The following is a 20392-nucleotide window of genomic DNA, read 5'->3' as shown; positions in this document are numbered from 1 at the left end:
GGGCTGCATAACCCTCGTGACAGGTGAGTTATAGGGATCCATAACCCTCGTGACAGGTGAGTTATAGGGATCCATAAGCCTCGTGACAGGTGAGTTATAGGGATCCATAAGCCTCGTGACAGGTGAGTTATAGGGATCCATAACGCTCATGACAGGTGAGTTATAGGGATCCATAAGCCTCGTGACAGGTGAGTTATAGGGATCCATAACCCTCGTGACAGGTGAGTTATAGGGATCCATAAGCCTCATGACAGGTGAGTTATAGGGCTGCATAACCCTCGTGACAGGTGAGTTATAGGGCTGCATAAGCCTCGTGACAGGTGAGTTATAGGGCTGCATAAGCCTCGTGACAGGTGAGTTATAGGGATCCATAACCCTCGTGACAAGTGAGTTATAGAGATCCATAACCCTCGTGACAGGTGAGTTATAGGGCTACATAACCCTCGTGACAGGTGAGTTATAGGGATCCATGAGCCTCGTGACAGGTGAGTTATAGGGATCCATAACCCTTGTGACAGGTGAGTTATAGGGATCCTTAACCCTCGTGACAGGTGAGTTATAGGGCTGCATACTGAATTCTGAGAGGGCATGTTCCATATCTCTACCTAGAGGTGACAAGACACACACTTTGTTTTAGCAATCATACACACTCCCTCTCTCCAGACATCTCAGTCGATCCCAGGGGAGAGCAATCCGTCACCAAGCTACTTTCTTTTGAAAGAGGAAAACATCTCCAATTGAATGCTGGATTCAGGTTTCTTTGTGTCAACCCCATCATACTGTAGGCCTCTTGAAACTGATCACAGTCAATATACAGTATCCATGGTCAATTGATTGATTATAAATGTGTGTTATATGTATTGAGCTGCAGATGATAAGTTTGTCTATTTGTAAATGGAAAGGCCAAATCAGAATCATAAAAAAAGCCTAAGCCATCATGTTAAGAAGGCGGCATACAAGGCATGGTTCATGACTCCAGTCTTTAGTATCTTTACGATTTTAGTAGACAGAAACCCACGTCTGCAGCGCCCTAACAATTCAGTGCCTCAGAGCGTCTAAAAAATAGGTTACCCTTTTCAAATGTGAATTTGTAGTTCTTTTGGACAGTGAAACGAGATGAAAAGCATCAGTAGTAGGTGTTGTTTCGCTTTCATCTCGCCGAGCTAACCTACTTCCTGGGACTCTTCAAGCTCCCTGTAGTCTCTTCATCAGCAGGAGCACAAAAATACATTTTTGTCACAACAGACAACTTTGTCTTCCCAGAGACTCATGAATATTCATCTACAAATGAAGACTTCTGAAAGGTGTTGCAGACAAACAGAAAAGTCCTGATGAAGCCTCTGGGGACATGGAGGAAATGGGTAGAACTTTCAGAAGGTGATCCACCCTGTTAAACTTGTATGGAAAAGAAGCAGCCTGGATACCAGTCTGTTTCTGTGCTCTTGCCAACTCCTTGTGGAATTGTCATGACAGCAATGGAGTTGCGAATAGCACAACAGATTTGGAACCAGGCTAGAAAAATCTAACATTATACTTTCAATATTCGAAATTTAAAGTCTGTTAAATGTCGAGATTATATGAAATCATGTGGTATTGTGATCATTGCACTTACCAGGGGGACGAAAGTGCAGCTGTACCATTTCAATCAAGCTCCAGACTGGAGCCGCGGTCTAAGCGCTAGAGGCTGTATCCCAACCGGCCGTGATTGGGAGTCCCATGGGGCGACGCACAGTCCCATTGGCCCAGCGTCGACCGGGTTTGGCCCGTGTAGGGCGTCATTGTACATAATATTTTTTTCTTAACTGTGCCTAGTTAAATGAAGGTTAAATTAAAAAAAATGAGCCTCATTTTGCCACAGAGGAGAATACATCTTGAATTTGAAAATGTTGCTAAATGAATGTAAATGCAGGGGTTGATATAAGGTAAAACATACTCTTCACACTATTTCAAAGCATCCAGGACACCCTTCAGATGGCACTTCCATAAAGAGGTTAATTACTCATACGCACAATGTAAGGCTAATGACAAAGGTCAGGCGTGTGTGCGTTTGTGGGCTGCTGCAACTCAAACGGTACATTTGTGAAGAATTGAGAATCGAAATTTGGATACCATTTGTTTTTCTCAGAATGTTTGTTTACACAAACATTAAGACCCCACCACACCCAAACCCTTAAGTATCGACTGTTATGAAATGCTCAAAATAAACCAGGAAAACATCTTTGCACAAAGAGAAGTACAATAAACTTTATCCCCCTTTTTCACTTTTTTTTCAATAGCAGACACAGCACAAACTTAAATACAAAAGCTAAATTGATCTGGCACTGTGAACAGTTGGCATTTGTCGAAACAAAACAAAAACACTGGGAAAAAAATCATTTAGTTGCGTCAGTCAACGTCTTTCAAAAAAGAGGAGCCTCATTGGCAGTCACATGATCACACAGCAGTAGTAATATTAGTACCAATCGGTGCTTGGTTGAAGTTGTAGTAGCAGTAGCAGGTATAATAGTCCTAGTAACATTCTCCCAACGTATACACGATGTCCGGGAGAACCATTCCCAAGTCTGATTGTAACCAACCTATAAAGTGCTTTCTCAAAGAAAAAATATCATCATCATCATCATAACCATGTTGATCTTTCACAATAATCAGTATATGAATTAGGATAACATTATGTATAACAAAGAACAAACGAGAGAAGGAAAAAAAAGGATCGGGGATAAAAAAGTCAGTTCAGGCGTTAGCCTTTCTCCTCTAATCCTCCTTTCCTCTCCGGCGTTTCACTTCTTGAAAGGCGTCAGTCTGCCGATGTTTTGCCAGAAGGTGGTTGCCTTGCGTTTGGGCTCAGCCAGCATGAAGACCTGCTGCTGAGGTACGGTGCTGGGCAGAGACGGGTGCTTCTGACGCAGCAGGAAGTCATAGTAGGGCCGGGTCACCGCTGGGGGAGAGGAGAACAGAGCAGGGTTAGTAATCATGGCATCCAGAATCAAATCAGCTACTAAATGTTTTACATGTTAATGTTGTGACGAGAGACTAGGAGTTATACATATCCATAGGGAGGATGGGGGGGTGATTACGACTGCATTTTAATCTAGTGGTTTATATGAATATTAAGCACATATGATAAACAACATTTGTATAAATATTGGCAAATGTAATCTTCTTTAAAAATAAAAAATAACACGCACAACACGTAATCTGCTACCCATCCACACAGCCAAGGAGATCGAGTTTTCCTGCCATGCACCCATTACCCAGACATACCTTTGGGCTTCCCAGCTGGATGGCTTTTGCAGGCGTTCAGCATGGCCTGTTTCTTCTGGACCTCAGTGATGGAGAATCCTGGAGGTAGAAACCACATAGGTCACAGGTCAATGTGGATATCACAGATTAATTCTGCCAGGGCCACCTATCAATACCCAGCTATTAAGACGGAACAGAATAATAGAAGGCCAGATTGTTGGATGAAAAGTTTCGGTAATATCCGCATGCTCTGTTACAGCCCAGATAAAACCCAGAGACTATGGCGGAGAAGCGAAGGGGGCAGCTCACTGGATTTATAGGTCCTTTTATCTGAGGGATTAACGTCATTCTGATCCATTAACTGCTACATATTACACATACACTTCTCTTCCCTGATTCTCTGACCGGAGCCACTGTCAGAAACGTTTATCACAAACTATTAATACAGCAGTAGTCTGGGGCAGAGAGAGACAGGAGGACCCAGCTCATGTTTTACTAATAGGAAAGGATACACACACAGTGGCGTTGTACAGCTGACTAGTAATACTACAGGTAAGCAGTTCATTGCAGTATCCTAGTAACCTATTAGTGTTTTCTACTCATTCTGTATGTCTGAGTTGCTTTAGCTCATCAAGCTAAGTAAGAATGGGTCCTTTTTCAAACTGTGGCACGTCAGACAGAGAGACGGATAACTCACCTGTTTCGAGGTCGTGCTGCACCTGCGTCCTCTCGTCCTGGAAGGCTCGGAGCCAGCGTTGTTTCTGCTCAGGCTTCTTGGCACACAGCAGGTGGATCTCGTCCCCCGCCAGCGAGCGCAGCTTCAGAGCGTTCTTCACCGACACGTTGAAGTCCTTCTCCTTCCCATCCTCCACATCCACCACCTCCATCAGGTCCATGTCCATACGACCCTTATAGTACAGCATGTCCCTACGCAGGAGGTCCTGAAAAAACGATAGGGATACGTGATAATGCTGTTATATATTACTGTTACTAACCCTAATCCTTATAGTACAGCATGGTCCTTTGGGGGAGAGAACTGCTACTAACCCACTTCATAAACTTAACCCTACACTCTATCTAGAACCTAAAATGGTTATTTGGCTGTCCCCATAGGAGAACCTTTGAAGATGCCTTTTTGGTTCTAGGTAGAACTTTTGGAGGTTCCATGTAAAAATCTACATGGAACCCAAAAGCGTTCTACCTGTAAACGAACCGTAACCCTAGCTTAATGTCCACATTACGGTTCAATCACAACCATAGCCTCAACCTTAACCCTTACCAGCTTCATGTCCACATTATAATAATCATTTTAACAGTGCTGCTCGCCTTTTTGCAGTAGACCATCTGGTGGTCGAAGAGGAAGAACATGCGCTGCTGGCTCTTGGCCTGAGGCTGGGAGATTTTTGTCAGCTCTCCAGAGAAGATCAGATCTGAACTCATACTGAGGATGTCTTCTCCCTGAGGATGTTCAAACACACACCAAGCATCTGTTAGAGCCTACAGACATATGACAGATAGAGATTGTTCAGCCAAAAAAAGTTGTATAGCTGGGGCCATATGTCCTGGCAACATGACATCAAGCGTTTTTTCCAGAACAAGTCACTTGATCAGGAAAACTTCCTGGCCCTAGTCATGGATTCTGTTCCATTACCCTTGATGCACTGTTACTCACCTCCCAGTCCTCTATGGAGCTCTGCCATTGGGCGATCTTGTCGATGTTCTCCAGGCGCCGCTTCCTCTCGTTGATCAGCCTGGCCACGTTCTTCATGGCGTTCAAGGCGGCCTCCACGTCCTTATAGTCCCTGGGTTGCCCAGAACAGACAAACACATCAGGCCCTCTCGGTCTTACATGATTGTTTTAGTCTAATGATAGACTTGTAATAACTTTCGACTTAAAAACGAAACACAACTAATAGCCTATCGGTGTCATGCGATTTCTGAAAGAAATGTCATCGATTTCAGAGAGAGAAATTGGTAGATAAGAAGGAATACGTGCAGCTCCTTGCATGTGTGCACAGTACACGTGTGTGTGTTTACCTATGCTGAGGGTTGGTGTATTTCAGTAGCTCGGCCAGCTGCAGAGGGTACTTGCAGATCTTCTGGACGGGCGTGAGCAGGAACCCATCCAGCGAGATGTCAATCATCTTCTGGAGCAGACGACAGGCCTCGAAGAAGAACACATACTTGTTGGTCTTCATCAGTCTGGACAACTGCACACAGGCGTTGGGGTGGTTGTTACAGTACTCCGAGTAGATCTGGAAGTCTGTTTGCTGAGGAGGGTGAGAAGGAGACAGGAAACGTTAACATGGCAGTTTAAAATGGTGGTTTAAAATGGCGAAATTGATGGTTGCTGGAATGTTACATGAATGTTTGGGCTCTAGAGAGGTTGCTTGACTTGAATCCCCAACATAAAGTGTGTATAATAATACAGTAATTATCTATTAAGCAGATTTCATTTCCCCTATTACGTTATGCTATGTCATGTTTATGATAGCATTATGTAGCGTTATGCAGGCCATATGTGACTAGCTTCATGAAACTAGGCGTATGCCGCACGTCACTAGTTCACAGGAGCAGCATTTGAACGTAAACATAGATTTGTTTTATCAAAATGCGTTTTTTTTGTTGTCAGAAATGCCTTCTGGAACATGTGAACTTTCATGTGCCTTAATAACAAACTTGTATTCCATCCATAAATATGAATAAAGTTGTAACATTACGAGCCTAGTTGGTTTAGCCATGGAAAAAGACAGGAACCTTCCCATTAGCCATGATTGGTTGAGATAATGTATGGGGTGGACATGCCGGGAGATGAGTTTGGATTGGTCTGCCATGTAGCATGCTTCTGTCTATAACGTGAGCTGTTCAGTATGTGTTGACAGTCCTTTATACCATGCCGTTTTTGAATGATATAACGTTAACTATCAATAACTACAAAAGCTTTGGTACTTTTCTCAACAACATTGATCCCCTGAATTTAGCATGCGCTATCGACAGATCAGTAGGAAAAAGTGATGGGCTAATTTCTGCACATGCCATGGTCAGTGTAAACCAGAGTGACTTCACACAAAGCTGGCCAAACAAGATGTAGCTACAAACAAAAAATAGTTAAAAGGTTCCAGTCTGCCGTGAAGCATTCATCCATATATACAGGTAAGAGTCTAACTACATTTTCCAGATGTAATTTTCTAATTTTGTCAGAAAGAGCATTATTTTTTCAAGTTAAAGAATACTATTAGTTAGCTAGCAAACGTTAGCTTGCTGGCTTGTGTATGATCTGTGTAGTAATATTATTTGAATCAGAAATCCATTTGCATTGCTTGTTATAGCCTAATGTTAGCTAGCTAACATTGAACCTAGTTTGTTAGCTTTAGCTACCTGCAGATTCATACTACAGCTATGACAATGTTTGTATTGGTAGTAGCATGAGTTGGGGTTATGCCGGTTCATTGCTTAGCTAGCTATCTACCTAGCTAGCTACATGTCTAAACATAAGATTCCACTTCGGCTGGATTATTACATGACCCATCAGGTTAGCCAGGTGTGTCTGGGGGTGATTACGGCCATCGATTGTATTTCATATACATGTGTACAAGTCTAGACAATAGTGACCCATCTACTGCGTCATCTAATAACGATCAAATATTTATCAAGAATTTTTAATCTGGACACTTTCTGTTTTTGATATTGCTACTATGCAAGTACTATCACTGTACCGTTTACACCTTCTGTATCCTGTGCATGAGACAAATAAACTTTGATATAGCGTGTGTTTATTTGACTTAGCGTGTGTTTATTTGACTTAGCGTGTGTTTATTTGATATAGCGTGTGTTTATTTGATATAGCGTGTGTTTATTTGATATAGCGTGTGTTTACCACATGGTCTCACATGTGAATCCATAAAGACATAGGTGGGACTAAGGCTTAAAGGGTGTGAACGATGCTAAATAGCTGTAAGCAAAGAAGAGCTCTCCAGTAGGTGTACCAAAACATTCAAAGGCCATTTACTCAAAAGTGGGGTTACAAGTTTACAACTTTCAAAGCAGAATTACTTTCCCATTGTTCCTCAACTGCAGTGTATGATATATAATTTTCTAGCTCTGAGTCTCTACTTTTATCCAATGTAAAAAAAAACAATTTCACATTTTGCTACATAAGACAGAATTTAGGCGGTCGGTCACATATGACAGAAGTCAGGTGAAGAATCACAGTGGGTTGTGTGCTGTACAATACTCACGTGTTCGAGGAAGCAGGATCCGATCTCGCTGAGGTGCGGCTGCTCCTTGTTGAACTTCTTCTCCAGACCTTTCAGTAACTTCTTCTGGAAGCGGTAGATGTCTTCGATGTTGCCGAATATACACCGCAGTTGCTCCTCTGTGAACATGTCTATCCTCTTACGGCACTGCTTGATGTAACCCTGAGAGAGGAACAGTAGACTCATGGTACCACATGTAGAACAGACTTATACCTGATTTTACATGTTAAGAATTCCCAGAAATAACCAAGTTAAAACTTAAGAATATATGTTGTCTTACAATGTACTGTGTGCTGGTCTGAATAACTGTGTTCCTAACAAGTTATGATGGCACAAAGGCTGGTGTGATGCATTTTGGTGTTATTTAGACACTTGAAGACAAAAGGCAGATTCTTCCGGGAGTTTTTGATGCAAATCCTATAATGTCCTGTATCAAAGGAAAGGGTCTACAGACAGACAGTGATGTTGTCTGAACGGAACTTTACTGACCTCACAGATGTCTTTGAGGTGTTTGATGTAGTCTCTCTCTGTGCTCATGATCTCATTGATAACGTTAGTCCTCATCTGGTCCTTACACGGCAGGCCTGGTCCCAGGATCAGACCCACCCCTGGACGGTCCTCTTCCCCAGCCCCGGCCTCCTCCAGCTGGGCTAGGTACTCCTCCATGGGCTCATCCTGGTTCACACGCAACTACAGGGACCAAGAAGAAAGGGTCATTGTTATAGAATACCCTCACTAACAGATCAGTTTAGATGCTACAAACATTTCTTATACTGTCTTATTTTTCAGTTAGGCTACCTATGTGGATCAACTGAGAAAATGTATAAACATTCATTTAGCAAGTAAGGACCATAAGAAAGTCAGAAAAAAAGAAAACAATCTTTATCTTTAAAATGAGCTAATGCTTCAACGTTGCCCCGAATTGCTGACAACAGCTCTAGCTGCCCATCCAACCCTGTACTGTAGCAGCAATAATAGATATCAAAGATAAGCAAGGTAAAGAGTATTTCATTGATGTTGTCTTCAGTTTCCCAGAGAGATGGAGAGAGAGAAAGTGAGAAGAGAGATAGGAGATATGGAGAGTTAGTTTCTTACCCGAACAAAGCTAGCTGGGAACCAGCCCTCACTGTCCAGGATGCGTCCCCACCACCACTCCTTGTTGGTGGCATCCACTACCTCGATGACGTCCCCCGCCTTGAAGCCCAACTCCTGGTCGTCCATGGTGACATGGTCCCACAGGGCCTCGGCATACACACAGCTGCCATCACTGATCAGCTGGGGAGGGGAAATGGAGAGGGGACAGACAGGGGTCAACACAGGTCAGTATGGGAGGATTTCACAGTGACATAATAAAAAATGTACAACATTTGTAATACACGGTGAACAAGCTTGAAATACTTTACTAAGGCCCACATTTGTATTCCTGACCAGGGAAAACTCTAGTTATGGTCTAACTAGGGGCCCTGGATGTTTCCCTGGTCAGGTGGTCCAGAAAAACTCTGGCCGTTCTTCATTCGGCATGGATGACTTTGTAAAACAAGGTGAAGCTAGTCTATAAATAACATCAATAACATCACTGGAAGACAAAGTGGCTGATGGAGAGAGTAGAGATATGCATGATTTACAAGGTAGTAGGTCTGTCCAGTATCACTCAACTAGAACATGTGACTAAGACATGACACAAACAACCTATAGAATACCATTCATCACACAAGGGATGATTTTACATTTGCAACACAAGATGTACACAATGTTGTTTCAACACAGAAATGATGACTTTGTAACAAAACAGTTTCTACTCAGTAAGCTACATTTTAGCACAGAAACAACATAATAATATTGCAGCCCTAGATAAGCTAAGTGAGACAGGTCCTAAAGCATTGATTGCTCTGCTGAGCCAAGCCACTGAGTCTGAGAGGGGCTTGACAGAGATCAATGTGGAGATAAGAGAGATAGAGAGATAAAGAGGGAGAGAGAGAGAGAGAGATAGGGATGTGGAGATAGAGGGAGTGAGAGAGAGAGGGAGAGAGAGGAGAGAGAAAGAGAGAAAGAGAAAGAGAGAGAGAGTGTGTGAGAGAGAGAGAGTGAAAGAGAGAGATCGAGATAGAGAGAGAACGAGAGAGAGCTAAAAAGCCTGCGTTACTTATAAATGTACTGCAGTGCTCGTATTTCACACTGCCACATATACACACACACATTACTGCGTCAACATCATGCTGGCATCAGAGGGGCATTTGTGTCATTCTTCCATAGTAGCAGTAAGCATTATCAAAGCCAGAATGGCCCATAGGGCAGGAGCCTATCTCCTGTTTCTACAGCATGAGCAAGTACAACACTCTGGAAAGGACGCTTGTCATAATTGTATTATTGCTCAAAAAGCCACACAACTAACTAACTATAATGTAACTCCTTAAGTGCAGGCTAGGCCTTCAGAAGGTCAAGCAGAGGCTAAATGATACCAGAACATGATCTCTGTGTTTTTTCCCATGTTGGTTCTATGGGGGCTAGGGTAATCTATGTGTTTCTATTTCTACGTCTATTCTGTTGGATAGGGTGATCTACTAAGTGTCTATTTCTATGTCTGTCCTGCCATCGATCCATCGTCATGGCGAGGAGGTCTTTGGGCCTGTTGCTAGGCGACACACCCACCATCTCGCCTCTTCTCTCCTCTACTGATCCTGCCATCATTATACAACAAAACACCAGAATATCTCCCTTCACAGAGAGTAGAAACCAGGTTGAAGACATAAATATTGTAGTATTAGCTGTACTGGGACATCAATATGAGTTTGTATAGAGGGGGAACATAGAGGGAGAATCCAAACATAAAATCACACTGTAATGTGAGTGTATCTCTGCCAGGCGGTAGATGTAAACAGTGCACTTCTCTCTGAGACTCCTGGTCAGTAGCTCTCGGCCTTGTTACTGCCCCTCTCACCTGCCCCTCTCATCACACCCCTGCCTCCGTTTCAAACCAGCCTCTCTGTGTCCTGAGCTGCTTCGTCACCCCTCATGGCAACGCTCCAAGCCCCTAATGCTCCACACACACACACACACACACACACACACACACACACACACACACACACACACACACACACACACACACACACACACACACACACACACACACACACACACACACACACACACACACACACACACACACACACACACACACACACACAGCTGATCCCCCTCGCTCTGTGCAGCTGAACCCTAGCGAGAGCAGCCGAGCGGTAAACACACACCTGACCAAACCACATGGATCATCCACATGCTTCCTTCCACTGTATGACGATTATATCCAGTTGAAGTCGGAAGTTAACATACACCTTAGCCAAATACATTTAAACTCAGTTTTTCACAATTCCTGACATTTATTCCAAGTAACAATTCCCTGTCTTAGGTCAGTTAGGATCACCACTTTATTTTAAGAATGTGAAATGTCAGAATAATAGTAGAGAGAATTATTTATTTAAGCTTTTATTTATTTCATCACATTCCCAGTGGGTCAGAAGTTTACATACACTCAATTAGTATTTGGTAGCATTCCCTTTAAATTGTTTAACTTGGGTCAAATGTTTCGGGTAGCCTTCCACAAGCTTCCCACAATAAGTTGGGTGAATGTTGGCCCATTCTTCCTGACAGAGCTGGTGTAACTGAGTCAGGTTTGTAGGCCTCCTTGCTCGCACAAGCTTTTTCAGTTCTGCCCACACATTTTCTACAGGATTGAGGTCAGGGCTTTGTGATGGCCACTCCAATATCTTGACTTTGTTGTCCTTAAGCCATTTTGCCACAACTTTGGAAGTATGCTTGGGGCAATTGTCAATTTGGAAGACCCATTTGCGACCAAGCTTTAACTTTCTGACTGATGTCTTTAGATGTTACTTCAATATATCCACATCATTTTCCTGCCTCATGATGCCATCTATTTTGGGAAGTAAACCAGTCCCTCCTGCAGCAAAGCACCCCCACAACATGATGCTGCCACCCCCATGCTTCACGGTTGGGATGTTGTTCTTCGGCTTGCAAGCCTCCCCCTTTTTCCACCAAACATAACAATGGTCATTATGGCCAAACAGTTCTATTTTTGTTTCATCAGACCAGAGGACATTTCTCCATAAAGTACGATCTTTGTCCCCGTGTGCAGTTGCAAACTGTAGTCTGCTTTTTTATGGCGGTTTTGGAGCAGTGGCTTCTTCCTTGCTGAGCGGCCATTTCAGGTTATGTCGATATAGGACTCGTTTTACTGTGGATATAGATTTTGTACCTGTTTCCTCCAACATCTTCACAAGGTCCTTTGCTGTTGTTCTGGGATTGATTTGCACTTTTCGCACCAAAGTACGTTCATCTCTAGGAGACAGAATGCGTCTCCTTCCTGAGCGTGGTCCCATGGTGTTTATACTTGCGTACATTTGTTTGTACAGATGAACATGGTACCTTCAGGCATTTGGAAATTGCTCCCAAGGATGAACCAGACGTGTGGAGGTCTACAATTTATTTTCTGAAATCTTGGCTGATTTATTTAGATTTTCCCATGATGTCAAGCAGAGGCACTAAGTTTGAAGGTAGGCCTTGAAATACATCCACAGGACCACCTCCAATTGACTCAAATTATGTCAATTAGCCTTTCAGAAGCTTCTAAAGCCATGTAAACTTGTAAAGCCATGTAGTGCATGTAAACTTCTGACCCACTGGAATTGTGATACAGTGAATTACAAGTGAAATAATCTGTCTGTAAACAATTGTTGGAAAAATGACTTGTGTCATGCACAAAGTAGATGTTCTAACCGACTTGCCAAAACTATAGTTTGCTAACAAGGCATTTGTGGCGTGGTTGAAAAACGAGTTTTAATGACTCCGACCTAAGTGTATGTAAACTTCCGACTTCAACTGTACGTGTTAAACATTGTAACCTACATATATCTCATAGAGATCTCATGTTTAGCACACAACTGGTGCTAAACAGTGGCCTATACAAAACGCATTCTGTAAATTCACACAGGACCAATTATCATTCAAGCAATAACTCAAATATTGTCAACGTTCAACACCATATTGTTAAGAATAGACCCAACAACAGAGAAATGGATTATGTTCAGACACATAAACAACACAAACATACACAAATAACAAACACAGCCGGTTCTTCTTCTCACACATTCACAACACAGGCATAGAAAAACACTGAACTACAGACCAAAAATGTTCAAAATGTACAAGACAGAATATTTGCTACCGTCCACGGTTTGTCAACAACCCCCATGGTGCAAGCTAGCTAACCCGTCCAACACACTCTCTGGGCTAAGCAGCAGCAGCATAGTGGTCCTATCATCTACCCAGTCTAGCTCATCCACTGCTCGGCTTTACCTGTGGTCTCGTCCTTTTATCCTGGACTCCCATCCACAGCTGTACCCCCAACTCTCCACCAGGGAATCCTCCCTCTCTTCCTCCTCTCTGTCTTCCTTGATCGTCGATACGCGGCGTGTGTGTGTGTGTGTGACGTCGGCGTGTGTGTCTCTCTACTAGAAGGCCAGGAGGAACATGAGCACTACGTTGATGATGACGAGCAGCATCATGATCATGAAAACCACCACCTTCTGAGTCTCTGGGTGGAGGTTGCAGCGCAGCAATGTGTTGAGGTAGCCCAAACGCTGCCGGGCGCGGTGAGCACCACCACCGCGAGCCATCACGTAGGCCCCGGCAGGGCCCTCACCCCTCCCCCCCTGTCCGTCTCTCTCCCCCTCTTCTTCTCCTCCTTCACTAGCCAGCCGGCCTGTCCTCCGCCTCTCTCTTCCTCTTCTCTCCGCCAGGCTCCCCTCGTTCCGCTTCACTGCGACGCCTTGCTGCCTGTGTCTGAGCAGTCCCCTCTTCTCTCTCCCTCCCTGTTTTCCACGTCCTCTCTCTCCCTCTCTCTCTCTTCCTCTCTCTCTCTTCCTCTCGCCGTCTTCGCTATTTCTTCGTCTTGTCAGGATGTGAGGTAGAGATGATGCTGCATCTTTCTTAATACAATCCTCATTTCCCCTCCACCTCCTTTAGTTTTTCTTGTCCTCCGTCCTCTTCTGTCGTTCGTCGTCCCGTATCTGGGTTACGTCCACACAGCTATTTGTGCTCCTCTAACATGGCAGCTCTTTTCCCTTTATCTCCCTCTCTCTTTCTCTCTCCCTCCCTCTCTTGCGCTCCCTTTTAAGTGTACTCTGAAGCTAAAATGGTGCTGGGGTCTGCCTGAAGCTACACTAGCACAACCATCCATCCAACTCCCTGGATCGCAGTTTTTTTTTCTTTCTTTCTTTTTTTTAACCTTCCTACTGCGAGCAGCCAATCAGGCGGCTGAGTGTGTCTCCGTATCCTGGATACCAGAGTGGATGAGGAGGGCCTTAGCAACCCCAGGGAGGGTGGGGGATGGGGAGAGGGAGGAGGGGAAGGAGGGAGCAGGAGGATGCAGAATAATAGACTGTGTGTGAGGGAAGGGAGGGGGGTATGTGGGCTGCGTGTGTGTGTGCGCGTGTGAGCTGCCTAGAATTTATTAGCCTCATCAGCTGATGGTTGGCCCGTCACTCACAGACTTAATATGTCTGATTAAAACAGGAGAGAACGGGATTAATGCATCGGATTATTATACAGGATTATCATACTGCTATTTTAGCCAATTAATTAACATACAATCACTGACTTGATGAAATTATTGTATTCTCCAACTCTCTCCCCCCTCCCCCAGTCCCTTTCTCTCTATTCTCTCGCTCTTTCTCTTTCCTCTCTCTCTCTCTGACCTGGATACCCAGGTGTACCCAAACAGACCTACAGTATTTACTGCAGCCGCCCGTATCCACTCAACTAAACAGAATATGATGAGCAAGGCGACCTCACTCCGACTCTAATTTAGACAGTCTACTACATAGAAGGCCTTTTATTTGTATTTATTTTAGGAACTCAGTCTGGATCTCAATTTACTGTTCAGAGTTAGAATAGTAGAACACAAAAGATGCAATTTCTAAATGTGGTTGTGCATCAGCAGTTTATTTCTTGTTATGTCAGTCACTGATAATCAGTCAATAAGCCCATGTCAGATAAAAAAATTTTGGATTGCTAAATTAGTTTGAGCGATTAGTGCTTTTTGAGGTCGGTTCGGTTTCGGTTCGATTATGAAAAAATGTTCATGTTTTTTTATTTCGGTTTTTGTAATGTTTTTTAACATGAAATGCAATATGTGGGTTGAACGCTGTAAGAACACAGAATAAAACAATAAGTCCAGTGATGGTAGTGACTGTCCATTACTGCTGATCACTTATTAACCATCACTTTACTTTACAAAAATATTTCAGGTTGTTGTGTATATTATATTTGTGTTATTTAATGATCGTATTATTTCATTCCAGGTCATCATCTCTATAGAGCTGTTGCCTATGCTGCCTGATAAAATCTTCTAAGTAAATAAGGCATACTTTTAGGACTGCTGAATACCAACTATCAATCACTTTGATCATGCATTTTCAGGTAGAGACACCTCGTGAAGCAACAACTGCTCTCTATACCCCCTCAAGATAACTGTCTCTTCCGTAGCAGACACAGACCGGACAAGTAGATGTGCAATGGATTATTGTTATTGTAGTTAATGACCACGTTTTATGCACTAAACTACGTCGAATATTGGCTATGTTGGAAACTGCAACTCCTTACTAAATCGCCCAGTTCAGGCTGGATCTCATTTCTCTCTAGAGAAACTACAATTCCCTTCTACATTTCACAGTTCAGGCTGGATCTGATTTCTCTCTAGAGAAACTACAATTCCCTTCTACATTTCACAGTTCAGGCTGGATCTGATTTCTCTCTAGAGAAACTGTGCAATGTGCGCATTAAACTCACAGATTTTTTTTTTATATAAATGAAATTCAAATAATTGAACCTATGTCGGTCAATTAGTTGTTTAAAAAAACAAGAAATAACCGACATTCAGGTTAATCGCTCAGCACTAGCAGCCAGCTATCTAAACTTGTTATCATGGTCGAATTACCCACTGGGTGGGGGGGAAGCATTGATTTTGTTAGTCAGTCTATAGGAGGAAGGTGGAATTCTATTACACCGGCTCCGACGCTCGTCGTATGTGGCAGGGCTTGCAGACGATAACGGATTACAAAGGGAAACCCAGACGTGAGTTGCCCAGCGATGCAGATATCCCAAACGAGCTAAATACCTTTTATCTTCGCTTGTAACAATGTGCCTTGCGTGAAAGCCCCTGTTTTTCCTGGATGAATGTGTGATCTCGCTCTCTGAAGCCGATATGAGCAAAACGTTTTAACAGGTTAACAATCACAAAGCGATCAGGCCAGACTGAATACCAGGGTGCGTTTCCTAAAGCATGCGCGGACCTGCTGGCAGGTGTCTTCACAAACATTTTCAATCTATCCTTGTCCCAGCCAGTAATCTCAACATGTTTGAAACTGACCAAATGACCATCACCCTGTAGCATTCACATCTGTAAATATAAAGTGCTTTGAAAGGCTGGTCATGACACACAGCAACACCATCATCCCAGACCCACTCTAATAAGGATACTGCCCCCAACAAATCCACAGGTCCATTTTGGAACGGGTCCAACTTTTTGGACCAGTGAAGACCTGTAATACATACAGGGCCTTAAGAAAGTATTCATACCCCTTGACTTATTCCACATTTTGTTGTGTTACAGCCTGAATTCAAAATTGATTAAATAGACACAATACCCCATAATAACAAAGTGAAAACATGTTTTTAGAAATCTTTGCAAATGTATTGAAAATGAAATACAGAAATATCTCATTTACAAAAGTATTCACACCCCTGATTACAGCCGTGAGTCTTTCTGGGTAAGTCTCAAAGGGCTTTCACCACACCTGGATTGTGCAACATTTACCCATTATTCTTTTCTAAATCCTTCAAGCTCTGTCACATCGGTTATTGATCATTACTAAACAACTATTTCAGGTCTTGCTATAGATTTTCAAGCAGATTTAAGTCAAAACTGTTACTCAGCCACTCAGGAACATCCACTGTCTTCTTGATAAGTAAATTCAGTGTAGACTTGGCCTTGTGTTTTAGATTATTGTCCTGTTGAAAGGTGAATTCATCTCTCAATGTCTGGTGGAAAGCAGACCGAACCAGGTTTTCCTCTAGGATGTTGCCTGTGCCAGGCTCCATTCCATTTATTTTTTAATCCTAAAAAACTCCCCAGTCCTTAATGATTACAAGCATACCCATAACATGATGCAGCCACCACTATGCTTGAAAATATGGTGAGTTGTACTCAGTAATGTGTTGTATTGTATTTGCCCCAAACATTACACTTTCTATTACGGACATAAAGTCAATTGCTTTGCCACATTTTTTGCAGTATTACTTTAGTGCCTTCTGGAAAACAGGATGCATTCTGTAGAGGCGTCCTTCTTTTCACTCTATCAATTAGGTTAGTATCGTGGAGTAACTACAATGTTGTTGATCCATCCTCACTTTTCTCACAGCCATTAAACTCTGTAACTGTTTTAAAGTTACCATTGGCCTCATGGTGAAATCCCTGAGCGGTTTCCTTCCTCTCCGGCAACTGAGTTAGGAAGAACGTCTGTATCTTTGTAGTGACTGGGTGTATTGATGCACCATCCAAAGTGTAATTAATAACTGCACAATGCTCATTGGGATTTTTTTTATACCCATCTACCAATAGGTGGCCTTCTTTTCAAGGCATTGGAAAACCTCTCTGGTCTTTGTTGTTAAATCTGTGTTTGAAATTCACTGCTAGACCAGATAACTGTATGTGTGGTGTACAGAGATGAGGTAGTCACTTATTATTTGACTTGTTAAGGAAATGTTTACTCCTGAACTTATTTAGGCTTGCCATAACAAAGCGGTGGAATACTTATTGACTCAATACATTTCAGCTTTTCATTTATAATTAATTTGTAAAAATGTCTAAAAACAGATTTCCAGTTTGACATGATGGGGTATTGTGTGTAGGCCAGCGAAAATATATCTCAATTTAATCCATTTTAAATACAGACTGTAACACAACAAGATTTGGAAAAAGTCAAGGTGTGTGAATACTTTCTGAAGGCACTGTACACATTACACATTACACACACACACTGTACACATTACACATTATACATACACTTTTACACTCATCATTTGCTGCTGCTACTCTGTTCTTTATTTCACTCTTATTATTATCTATCCTGATGCCTAGTCAATTTACCCTTTATGTACACACACTATCTACCTCAAATACCTTGTACCTCTGCATATTGATCTGGTACTGGTACTCCTTATATATAGCTTCATTCTTATGTATTTTATTTTATTCCTCTTGTGTTAATATTTCATTTCTTTAAAACTCTGCATTGTTGGGAAGAGCTCGTATGCAAGCAGTTCATTGTAACGTCTAAACTAGTTGTATTCGACGCATGTGTCAAAACAGCTAATTTTACTACCCGCCCCATGGCAAAATGAGTAGAATTGCAGGAAATTTGCTTTCAATCGGCAACATTTTCTCTACACCCCATGGCAAATGTGTAGAATTGCATGCAATTAACTGTAAAACATAAAAAATATCTTGCCACTGTCAAGAGGGGGCCACTAAAATGTTCAGCTTGTAATGTGTGGAGTAGGCCTTCCAACATGATGAGAAATTATTCATTAACGTGCACATTTCTCTGAAAATTATACTCCCGGACACAGATTCATTTTAATCCTGGACTATAAAGCTATTTCCATGGAGGTTCTCCATTGACCATACTTTTTAGTCCAGCCCTAGTCTTAATCTGTGAGTGAGAAACCGGACCTTATCCTGAGCTGTTCTAGAGATCGTATTTCTATGGTGTCATACATCACAGCCCTGAACGGGTAACCACAGCAACAAGACCCTAACCCAGCATTCCCTGCTCTCTCCTGTGTTTACAGCCCCTCTCTCCTCTCTCTCCTGCCACAGAGGCCATTTTCATCACCGTGCTAAGACTGGGTCCCATTGCTCGTCATACCTTTCTACCTCCATCCATGTTGACTATTGAATGAATGTTTCTAACACATTATGTAATACCTGTGGTGTGTGTGTGCGTACGTGTGTTTATTTGTGTGCAATGCAGCAAGTCAGACAGCGAGTAGAGAGAGAGAGAGACAGACAGAGAGAGAAAGAGAGAGCGAGAGAGAGAGAGAGAGAGAGAGAGAGAGAGAGAGAGAGAGAGAGAGAGAGAGAGAGAGAGAGAGAGAGAGAGAGAGAGATTCAGACAGGCAGGCAGACAAAACAAAAGTCTACCTCATTTATGGCCAGTTGTTCTCCACCTCCCCCTGGGTGTCCACAGCGATGTCCGGAGCTGCGGAACTCTTCATACAGGTCTTCATCACTGCCTAGATCATCACCCAGACCCAGACCGGCCTTCTCTCCACCTCCATCTGGTACTATCACCGCTGAGGGAGAGAGAGGAGAGAGAGAAAAAGAGAGAGAGAGAGGGAGAAGTTAAATAACAACATACTCTACTTTACTACAAATACAATGATACAGGCCACAAAACAAAAAAAATGGTTACCGCACAATCAAGAAGTCTGATAAAAGGGTGTGCTATTTCATTTGGTTGAGTTACAGTTGAGCTGTAGCGGAGTTCCAACCCATCATCGTTACTAACAGCCTAGTAGGAACATGCACCCAAGACATCTCACTGAGACAAACTGGCATGACAGAGAAAGGAGAAAACCCCATGGCAGCATGTCAGTGACCAGCGGCCTTTGGGCCTCACCCTACCCTCACCCCAACCTCACCCAAACCCTTACGCCAATTCTTCCCCGATCACAGTCCCTGTCTCTGTACCTAAGCTTCTGATGGAACTCTGCTCCAGTTTGTGCACTGATTAGAAACATTGCTTTTACAAAGAGAGATTACTAAAAGAGATGGCCATGGGAATAAACTATAAACACACATTATCTCGATAGCTGATCTTTACATCTTTCATAGTGAGAATGAGTATGGGGTTAGGGTAAGTTTATACGTTTACACAGAGACGTAATATATGGATGGGCCAAGGTATACTTGCTGTTAGATAAACAGACACAGACAAACACACAGACACACACACATGCACACACACACAAACACTCCTTGCCCTCTCTTCCTGACTGTAGGTACCTGCCACGCAGATGTAGCTATAAATATTCTCCTGTCTGTCTGTTGAACTTCATCAACTCATCCCTGCTCTACAAACAGCTGTTGCCACGCCGAGAGTCTCCGTGGTGACAAATCACCCTGGAGACAGGGAGCCGGGCATAATGAGAGAACACAGAGTGTTCAGACCCCCTCAGGCGATCAGGAGAAACGGATTCGGCACATCACTCGGCTATTAAAAATATACATATTCAACGCCTACAGCTGAGTAGTATTTTAGGACTATATTCTACTGTCTTTTCCACTTCAGTAGTCTGTAAGGATGAAGAAAACTTTGTGTAAAATGATTCTACACAATCTACCTTTTCTTCTCTGAACCTAAAGGACCACCACCGAAACTCACACAGTACCCTATACGGTCAGAGAACATACACACCAATCATAGTTTATCGATAGCGTTTTAATCTAACGTCATAAACTACCATTTTATTATCGTCATTTACATCCAAATGCTTTAATCACTGTTTTTACTTTAGCCATCAAACAACAAGTGAATGAAATTGAATGTCAACGATAACGTCGTTAACAATGCATATAAGAGCAGCTATCCTCTATGACAGGGTTCCCCAACTGGTGGCCCACGGGCCAGGTGGTTTTCTTTAGCCTCAAAGTTTTCTGAGCCAAAAATGTGTATTTTCATTGTTGGACATAAAAGATTGTAAAAACAAAAGAAAATTCGCTCCAAGTGATTTTAATTTGGAAAATCTGTTCCCAA

At 42.8% G+C, this 20392-nt stretch overlaps 1 protein-coding gene across 4 annotated transcripts in view; it reads right to left on the bottom strand.

Moving 5' to 3' along the window:
• Window positions 1–2218: 2218 nt before the first annotated feature.
• Window positions 2219–20392, bottom strand: part of LOC115152897 (rho guanine nucleotide exchange factor 4) — an 82648-nt gene continuing 64474 nt past the window's right edge. For 3 of the 4 annotated variants that reach the window (XM_029697824.1, XM_029697816.1, XM_029697834.1), the window contains 10 exons: window positions 18778–18929; window positions 8592–8771; window positions 7986–8186; window positions 7479–7658; window positions 5278–5510; window positions 4913–5042; window positions 4567–4698; window positions 3938–4181; window positions 3262–3339; window positions 2219–2935 (listed from right to left, as the gene is read on the bottom strand). In XM_029697824.1, coding sequence (XP_029553684.1) covers window positions 2778–2935; window positions 3262–3339; window positions 3938–4181; window positions 4567–4698; window positions 4913–5042; window positions 5278–5510; window positions 7479–7658; window positions 7986–8186; window positions 8592–8771; window positions 18778–18929 — 1688 coding nt within the window. In that variant the 3' untranslated portion in view covers window positions 2219–2777. Of the gene's footprint in view, window positions 2936–3261; window positions 3340–3937; window positions 4182–4566; window positions 4699–4912; window positions 5043–5277; window positions 5511–7478; window positions 7659–7985; window positions 8187–8591; window positions 8772–12869; window positions 13216–18777; window positions 18930–20392 lie in introns of those variants that run through there. The other variant, XM_029697842.1, reaches the window with a different exon arrangement.

The sequence above is a fragment of the Salmo trutta genome, chromosome 2 (genome assembly GCF_901001165.1).
Source record: "Salmo trutta chromosome 2, fSalTru1.1, whole genome shotgun sequence".
Classification (NCBI taxonomy): domain Eukaryota; kingdom Metazoa; phylum Chordata; class Actinopteri; order Salmoniformes; family Salmonidae; genus Salmo; species Salmo trutta.
Note: the sequence above shows the minus strand (reverse complement) of the source record. Positions and strands in the feature narration are given on the sequence as shown.